This window comes from Rhinoraja longicauda, chromosome 4 (assembly GCF_053455715.1).
Source record: "Rhinoraja longicauda isolate Sanriku21f chromosome 4, sRhiLon1.1, whole genome shotgun sequence".
NCBI classification, from domain to species: domain Eukaryota; kingdom Metazoa; phylum Chordata; class Chondrichthyes; order Rajiformes; family Arhynchobatidae; genus Rhinoraja; species Rhinoraja longicauda.
The window spans coordinates 42,354,946-42,364,285 of record NC_135956.1 but is presented as its reverse complement, the minus strand read 5'-3'; the positions used below and the strand labels follow the sequence as shown (position 1 = coordinate 42,364,285).

At 39.1% G+C, this 9,340-nt stretch overlaps 1 protein-coding gene across 1 annotated transcript in view; it reads right to left on the bottom strand.

Annotated features, from left to right (window-relative positions):
- Positions 1-8,709: 8,709 nt before the first annotated feature.
- The window catches only part of LOC144593133 (CMP-N-acetylneuraminate-beta-galactosamide-alpha-2,3-sialyltransferase 1-like), a 24,645-nt gene continuing 24,014 nt past the window's right edge, over positions 8,710-9,340 (bottom strand). Inside the window, exon 6 of the mRNA XM_078398603.1 lies at positions 8,710-8,970. Within this exon, the coding sequence (XP_078254729.1) occupies positions 8,797-8,970 (174 nt within the window). The 3' untranslated portion in view covers positions 8,710-8,796. The remainder of the gene's footprint in view (positions 8,971-9,340) is intronic.

Genomic DNA, 9,340 nt, shown 5'->3' with positions numbered 1-9,340 from the left:
GACGAGAGGGGGGTTGAGGGGAATGGAGTGGGTGAGGAGCGGGATTGTGGGGGGATGGAGTGGGTGAGACGGGGTGGGGAGGGGGGAGATAAGGGGGGTTGTGGGTTGGGTGAGGAGGGGAAGATAAGGGGGTGGAGGGGGGAAGAAGTGGGTGAGTGGGGGGGGGGAGGAGGGGAAGGGTGCTAGACCACTGCAGGAGAGGTTTGGGGAGTTGAGGGTGGACGGAGTGGTTGAGGGAGGAGAGGGGGGGATAAGGGGGGGGGGGGGTTGAAGAGGGATGGGGTGGGTGTGGATGGAGTGTGTGAGTGGGGGGGGGGGGAGAGAGGGTGCCGAACCAATACAAGAGAGGTTTGGGCCCCAAAGGGTCCACTTGGTCTAGTAGGTACTAAATTCATGGCTTTCCAAAATAGATTGAAAGTGGTAAAGATTCTTCATCACTGGTGGAAACTTGTTCTTGCTGTATAAGTTCATCCAGAGAGTCCTGCACCTTTCTTGGTGCTACCCTACTTTATTAAAGGGCCGTCTTGTAGAGATACACAATGAGCTTGAAACTAAGATTATTCTTGCGCTTCTAAACAGCGGAAGATCACTGGGCAGCCACCGAGATTGGTAATCCAAGCTGGTTTTAGTATTTCCTTCTTATCCCATGTTTCATAATACATGAACCTGGTGGTTCCCTTTGGCTGAAAGTTTGTCATTGATAAATTACAAACTGGCATTTCTGGAATGTATTCTCGTCTATGTTAAGCAGACTTGGCCAATATTGTTGTGAATTTAGAAGAATGAGGGACACATGTGAAACTTTATGGAAATTGATAGGATAGATGCAGAGTTGATGTTTGCACTGGTTGGGGTGCCTAGAGTCACCTTAAGATACTAGACATTCAAATTTGATGTGACAATTCTCTATCCAAAAGAGTTGTGGAGACTCAGTTGCTGAGTACAGTTATAGCAGAGATCAATATTTTTTGAATATTTTTATGGTCAATGGATTTGGAATAGGGCTCAGGGAAAAGAGGTTGAATAGCCCATTCTCACTTTTACATCTTATCATCTTACATGTTTGCCCTCTTCTATACTGAACGTAAAAACTTGTACCCTAACCTTTAGATAGAGGAGGGGTATTTATTTGCCAATTGGTTGATTTATGGTTGATCAAGCAGCAATTGCATACATTAAAGAAGATTTGGTGAGAATGATTATGATTAAGTGCATAAAGATCTACCTTTATATAGGAGCAATAATAATAACCAAAATACCACTGTTTAATATAATTAATGTATCTCCCCTTTACAGAAAACATGAAATTAAAAATACAATTATACCCCAATAAATATTACCCCACCAAGTTGCTAAATTGGATAACAGTTTAACTATTTAGGAATATAGCATACCTTTAAAAAAAAATCTTAATAGTTAACCATATCTGTATAGAATCACAAATTTTAAAACATTCATTCATCCTTTCTCAAAAAGTCAGTGTTTTTATCTTATAAAAATATGTATCAAGACTTTTAAAATTACCTAATATTACAAGATTTGAGTTGATTATTTGGAGAAGGGAAGAAAAAGCAGGAGAGCTTTTCATTATTTTTCTCTCAATAAGTGAGCATTACTGGTATCTGCTGCTTTTTCCAGATTTTTCTGGGGTGGGGAGAGAGGTGGTTGGCCTTCTTGAACTGAGAGACTAGTGAGGTTCCATCACTGGGCAATTCAGAGACAGCCATATTGTTGTGGACCTAGAATCACATGTTGCCCAAGTCTCTAAAAATGGCAAATGGAGCAGTTACGTTTTCACTGCAGTTGAAAGGGATATCCACTGATTTAGGGTAAAATCAGATTTGCAGAGAATCACAGTTATATCTGAACTCACTGCATGTGCTAGTCAAACAACATAAATAATACACTATTATTATTATATCTCTAAAATTTGACACATCTCCCTATCCAACCGTTTTTCCAATCTTTCTTTCAACCATTCCTGACACATAGCACTGCTAGAGAAACTTTATCTCTCAATCCTTTGTTCAAGGCACAATTCTTAATGTTTGAGCTTTGACAATGAATGGGAGGCAACCAACATATTGCAATTTTGTTGGGTACAAAACCTGACCTGTTAGTAGTGGCAAGGATCTTTTTTTGTTGTGAATGCTGTTGATGTGACTATAAACTGAATGCTAAGTGACACATTGAAGCTTGATGCAGCAAATGCTTAGGTTTTGTGCATAAGTGTAAGGGTTAATGCGGTAGAAGCCAGTTTGTGAAGGCTATGGTGGATATTTTAAGCTGTTATATTAAGTGGTTTTTGCAAAGTTAAACAAACTTTTGCAAAATTGACCTCCCAGGAGCTTCTCAGTGACTTCCTGGCACTTCCTGGCACCAAGCAGTACCACGCCCTTGCAGATAAGAAGTTGTTTTCACATTCTAATGTCCTGAGCTGAAGCCTATGATGCCCTCTTATCACACAACGGTGCATCATTAGTCATATCAGCTGCGCAACTCCTGGTGACTCCTTTTGATTCCCATAACACAATTAAAGCATCTCTACCATGTCTTTGTCCACTCCTGTGTGACTCAATAATAGAATTATGGAAACTATACTATGTTTTTGTTAAGACTAGTTTTTAACTGTATAAATATTGCATGTACTCTACGTATTCTTTGAGAGGACAGAAGCAGGTGCTTGAGTGAACAACAGTGCACTCGGGTCTCTGTGTCTTCTCCCACCTTGGTGTAAAAGTAAAAAGTTTTAACCGTCTTGTGTTCTTTGAATTATTTCATAGATAAGTCTAGGCGACTTTCACATAAGGACTGCAAACTAATCATATGCACTTCTGAAGAAAGATTGGAAAGATGTCTGAAGAAGGGTCTCGACCCGAAACGTCACCCATTCTTTCTCTTCCAAGATGCTGCATGGCCCGCTGAGTTACTCCAACACTGCGTCTACCTTCAGATGAATTATTCCGTCTGGGGATCAGAGGACATAGGTTCACGGTGAAGGGGAAAAGATTTAATAGGACTCTGAGGGGTGACCTTTTCACACAAAAGGTGGTGGGTGTATGAAACAAGCTGCCAGAGGAGGTAGTTGATGCTGGGACTTCCCAATGTTTAAGAAACAGTTGGACAGGTAAAAGGATAGGACAGGTTTGGAAGGATATGGACCAAGCACGAACAGGTGGGACTAGTGTAGCTGGGACATGTTGGCCGGTGTGGGCAATTTGGGCCAAAGGGCCTGTTTCCACACTGTGTCACTCTATGACTCTATGGTCTTTCAGCCAATTCAGAGCAGAATTTATCGTCATTGTTGATAAGACTCAGTTGCAGGAAAACAAAAATATTGTTAAAGAGAAAAGATGTATTTTAAAAGGAGGTTTAAAAAAAATCAAGTACAATTTTCTGCCTCTCCTGATTTTTCTGTATCCTTCTCCTGTTTTAAAAGGTTCTACTTGCAATTTTGGATACAGCAGACAAAGCAAGGCAAAGAATTAACAAATAAAGCACAATATTTCTGACACATTTCTTGATTTAAGAGGTAGTGATCTGGTAAACATTATCTTTTCCTTATAATCAAATGCATTGTGAACAGATACAATAAAATGAAAACATTATACTCTTCTTTTACTGAAATCCTCTTTGTTATTCCTAAAGATACTAAAGAAACTTTTGCTGTAAAGAATGTAAATGAAGATTAAGAGAAATTTAGAATGGACGGCTAAAATAATATCACCTGATATACATTACCACCCAAAGTCAAAATTGCCCCCATTCATTCTTACTCGGGTACAGTTGCATAGACAGGAGCCCGTTAGTTATTATGTGAGAAGCTGCACTTTTTACATTATCTTCATCTTTGGAATCTGGCTGTCATTAACAAGGCCAGCTTTTACTGGCCATCCCCAACCATCCTTAAAAAGACAGGAATAAACAACATCTTTTGGCTGAAGTTATTTCCACAGTTCTGTTGGACATAGTTCCAGGATGTTGACCCGACAATAATAAAGTGCAGGTGAAATATTTCCAAGTCAAGATAGTGGTGAACCTGCAGATGGTGGTTTTCTCATGTGCCTGCTCCCTTTGTTCTTAATGGTAAGAGGCTGTGGGAGGTTTCATCATGTTAGTCCGGGTGAATGATTGATGTGCATTTCATAGGTTGTGCATGGGGCTTGGAAGAAATTAATGTTTAGTGTCCGAAGAGGCATGCCTGAGTTGTGTCAAGCAGCTAAATCGAACAGCCTATTTGCTAACTGAGTTATCTGGGTGATTTAATTACTTTGGTCTTAATTTATGAGGTAATTTCACAGATCATTATTATTCAAAGGTAACAGCAAAGTGGTCCACAGATAATGTAATTGCTTAGAGGTAATCAATAATTAAATATTAAAAATTATCAGAACATTAAAGGAAATCTATTATATGGTCTGTTTTAAAATGCAAGGTGGAAAACTATATGCATCAAAATTTAGAATTAACCCACCACTTCATCCTCCCCTTTTCAACCTCAAAATCTGAATTCTTAGCCATTACCAATTTTCACCCAAACGCATATTAAGCTTTAACAAAAAAATAAATGTGAAAAAGCCTTTGAATCCGGTATGAATTCTTGGCAGGTTGACTCCCAATAACATACTTTATTTTAGAAAATCTCTTGTTCACCAGCGGAGTCCTGCAGTATTTACTTTGGACCTAAATTAATGACAACATCCTTCCACTTAAATCTGGTTACATTTAGTTACCAACTTCCTACTTTTTTGGTTTTATGATTAACTTAACCCAAAAGACCCAGTGAGTCAGCATCAATCTGAGTGGATATTTATGGGGTAAACATAATTTCAATTTGAACTCCTTTGATGTGCGAGTCTTACATTGTTCATCTTATAGCCTTACAGATCTCTTACACATTCTGGGATATTGTTTCACCACTGTGACATCTTTCCCAAATATCAGTGAGAGGTTAATAATAATGCTCATCTTTTATGTAATAATCTATGCACAAATGAATTGAGCATAGGTACTAATTTGATGTCAATTCATTTTAACTGAGATTGTTATAATACCCCATAATATTCCTGAGATAATGCTAATAAAATCTGAACTCATGTTTTCAATTCGACATGGACATGACAAAAATGCATAAACAGCAATCCAAATTATTAATATGCATCAAATTGAATGTAACCACTTTGAAGCATGTATTTGCATATTTAGCCCAGCTATTCAAGGCTAAATGCACAGGAGATCTTTTCTCCTCTTTGATTATCTATCGCCGTATCACACAACAACTTCATTTTCTTTTACAGCCTTTCTAGGGCAAATTTGTCTCTTAAAATGTGCTGCCTTTAGATTTCTGGAAGTCCAGTTTTCTGTTCAAGAGGTAGTGATTTTAACTTTCATTCTGTCGGTTTTGGATATTCGCCCAAGAATGTTTCAGTTCTAGCAACTTCATGGCTTGTCTTTTGGTCTGAAGGGTCCTGATCCGAAATGCAGAAACAAGAAATTGTAGATGCTGTTTTACAAAAGACACATAAGCTGTCCATGTTCTCCAGAGATGATTAATGACCCGCTGCAGTACTCCAGCATTTTCTGTCTTTTCCTGATACAAAACTGTTTGTCCATTTCCTTCCACTGGTGCTGCCTGAGCCATTGAGTTCCTCCACCAGTTTGTCTTTTGCTCAAGATTCCAGAGTCTGCAGTCTCTTATGTTTCTTCTGGTTTACTTTGACACTGAGTGGCATTATTTCCATCAGATATAAATCAGAATACTAGTGAAAGTTTTTATAAGGGACGTTGAATTCTGTTGGAATCAGGGGATATTACAGGGTCATGTTACCAAAGTTCAAATCTGGACTATGAGCAACAACAGGCTATTGAAAATGTGCTGGAATCACAGTAAAAGTCATAATGCTATCCTCATCCAATGCCTGTGTGTACATATATTATTTCCAAGGTAATTTGAAAGTTATTTCAGGACTAAAGCAAGGGCAGACTTTCTCTACTGCCTTCTGGGACATTCTAACCAGTTATCCTGCAAAGATTGGTTAAATATGCACAAACCAGCAAATAATCTGGAACCTTTCGAGACTTACAATTAAAATATGCTGTCCTTTTGAATGTTACTTTTACCCAGCAACGCACTTGGTTAAGTAAATCAGTCTCTGTCGTGCTGCTTGAATGAATGCAATAAGAAATTAAACACATTCAAATCAATCAGCATTCTTGAACATATATGAAATGTAGGTTAATTGGCCTCTGTAAACTGCCACTCGTGTGGAAGGAGTGGATTGGAAAATGGGATAACATAGAATTAGTGTGACTGGGTGATTGGTGGTTGCATGGACTGAGTGGGCTGAAGAGCCTGTTTCCATGTTGTATCTCTCAACTCAACTAAACTACACCAAACTTTTAGTATCAACGTTGAAATGTTGAATGAGATGTTAAACCAAGGCCCTGAATGGAATGTCTCATCTGAATGGAAAATATTCCATGGCAGTGTATTTTACTGAGGAAGAGAATAATCCCTCCTGGTCACATCTTGGGCAGTGTTATTTATGTTACATGCAAAATGTTTGCTCTATTTCTGACAATCCAAAAGTGACCGTTTCAAAAGTACCTCACTGTATGCTTTAAAGCACTTTGAGATAATAAGGTGCTCTATAAATATACGCATACACACACACGTGCTCATATCTAACTAACAACATTAGGAATGGCACTTCACCAAATGAGAATATTTTAATCTGCTACAGGTAATCAAGTTTGCTCCATCCCACCTTGCATATCGAGTTGGCAATCTCACCAAAGATGAGGAGAAATGAGATGAGTGAGGTAAAAGTTAGATGTGTTTCTGGCCGACATAGGCAAATTATGTGAAACTATCGATAATTTGGTACTTATTCGCTTGCAAATGAGAACTGGATTCAGTTGAATGTGTGTAAAAACTGGAGAAAAATAATCAGTTGTTGTAAGGAATGGTCATCTAAGGATAGACTTAAGGCACATTACTAGAAGGGAATAGTTTACCTTTGCATTTGCTGTCCTGAGTTTAAAGTAGTGTTCTACTCCCAACACCTCAATGATAATAGATATTTTTAAAGTACAGCGCCCTCCATATGTTTGGGACAAAGACCCATCATTTATTTATTTGTCTCTGAACTCCACAATTTGAGATTTGTAATAGAAAAAAATCACATGTGGTTAAAGTGCACATTGTCAGACTTCAATAAAGGCCATTTTTATACATTTTGGTTTCACCATGTAGAAATTACAGCAGTGTTTATACATAGTCCCCACATTTCAGGGCACCATAATGTTTGGGACACAGCAATGTCATGTAAATGAAAGTAGTCATGTTTAGTATTTTGTTGCATATCCTTTGCATGCAATGACTGCTTGAGGTCTGCAATTTATGGACATCACCAGTTGCTGTGTGTCTTATCTGGTGATGCTCTGTCAGGCCTGTATTGCAGCCATCTTTAGCTTATGCTTGTTTTGGGGACTAGTACCTGTCAGTTTTCTCTTCAGCATATAAAAGGCATACTCAATTGGGGGGGGTTCAGATCAGGTAATTGACTTGTCCACTCAAGAATTGACCATTTTTTAGCTTTGAAAAGCTCCTTTGTTGCTTTAGCAGTATGTTTGTGATCATTGTCTTGCTATAGAATGAACCGCCGGCCAATGGGTTTTGAGGTATTTGTTTGATCTTGAGCAGATAGGATGTGTCTATACACTTCAGAATTCATTATGCTATTACCATCAGCAGTTGTATCATCAATGAAGATAAGTGAGCCAGTACCTTCAGCAGCCATACATGTCCAGGCCATAACCCCCTGACCACCGTGTTTCACAGATGAGGCGGTATACTTTGGATCTTGGGCAGTTCCTTCTCTCCTCCATACTTTGCTCTTGCCATCACTCTGATATAAGTTAATCTTCGTCTCATTTGTCCACAAGACCTTTTTCCAGAACTGTGGTTGCTCTTTTAAGTACTTCTTGGCAAACTGTAACCTGACCATCCTATTTTTGCAGCTAACCAGTGGTTTGCATCTTGCAGTGTAGCCTCTGTATTTCTGGTCATGGAGTCTTCTGCGGACAGTGGTCATTGACAAATCCACACCTGACTCCTGAAGAGCGTTTCTGATCTGTCAGACAGGTGTTTGGGGATTTTGCTTTATTTTTTGAGAGAATTCTTCTGTCATCAGCTGTGGAGGCCTTCCTTGGCCTGCCAGTCCCTTTGCAATTAGTAAGCTCATCAGTGCTCTCTTTCTTCTTAATGATGTTCCAAACAGTTGATTTTGGTAAGCCTAAGATTTGGCTGATGTCTCTCACAGTTTTATTCTTGTTTCTCAGTCTCATAATGGCTTCTTTGATGATCATTGGCACAACTTTGGTCCTCGTGTTCATAAACAGCAATAAAAGTTTCCAAAGGTGATGGAAAGACTGGAGGAAAGACTAGGTGCTGAGAGCTCTCTTTATACCTGCATTAAGGAGGCATTTAAACACACCTGAGCAATTACAAATGCCTGTGAAGCCATGTGTCCCAAACATTATGGTGCCCTGAAATGGGGGGACTATGGATAAACACAGCTGTAATTTCTACATGCTGAAACCAAAATGTATAAAAAATACCCTTTAATAAAATTTGACAATGTGCACTTTAACCACATGTGATTTTTTATGTTACAAATCTCAAATTGTGGGGTACAGAGGCAAATAAATAAATGATGGACCTTTGTCCCAAACATTATGGAGGGCACTGTATGTGGTGGTGTTTGCCTGGATATCAGTCACAGTCTTGCAGGGTCAAACGCCTTTAAAAAAATTAAGTTTGTTAACTTTGGCAAGTGTCTTAGTAACATTGGCTTCAAAGTCTCCATCATGAACTCCTGTCACTCGGAAAGCTCCTGCACCAGCATTCTTCTCCCAGTAATGATGCCAGTGCCCCAATTTGTTGGCACCAAATCCATAAATATCCACCTGCAATCCAGAGAGGTCACAGATGTTAGAATAATAATGTAATCAAGAAGTATCATAAGATTATAAGTGATAGGAGCAGAATTAGGCCGTTCGGCCCATCAAGTCAACTCCGCCATTCAATCATGGCTGATCAGCCATGATCATATTGAATGGCGTTGCTGGCTCGAAGGGCCGAATGGCCTACTCCTGCACCTATTTTCTATGTTTCTATGTCTATGTTTCTATCTATCCCTCCTAACCCCATTCTCCTGCCTTCTCCCCATAACCTCTGCCACCCATACTAATCAAGAATCTATCTATCTATGCCTTAAATATATCCACTGACTTTGCTTCCAAAGTGCCTTCTGTAGCAAAGAACTCCACAGATTAA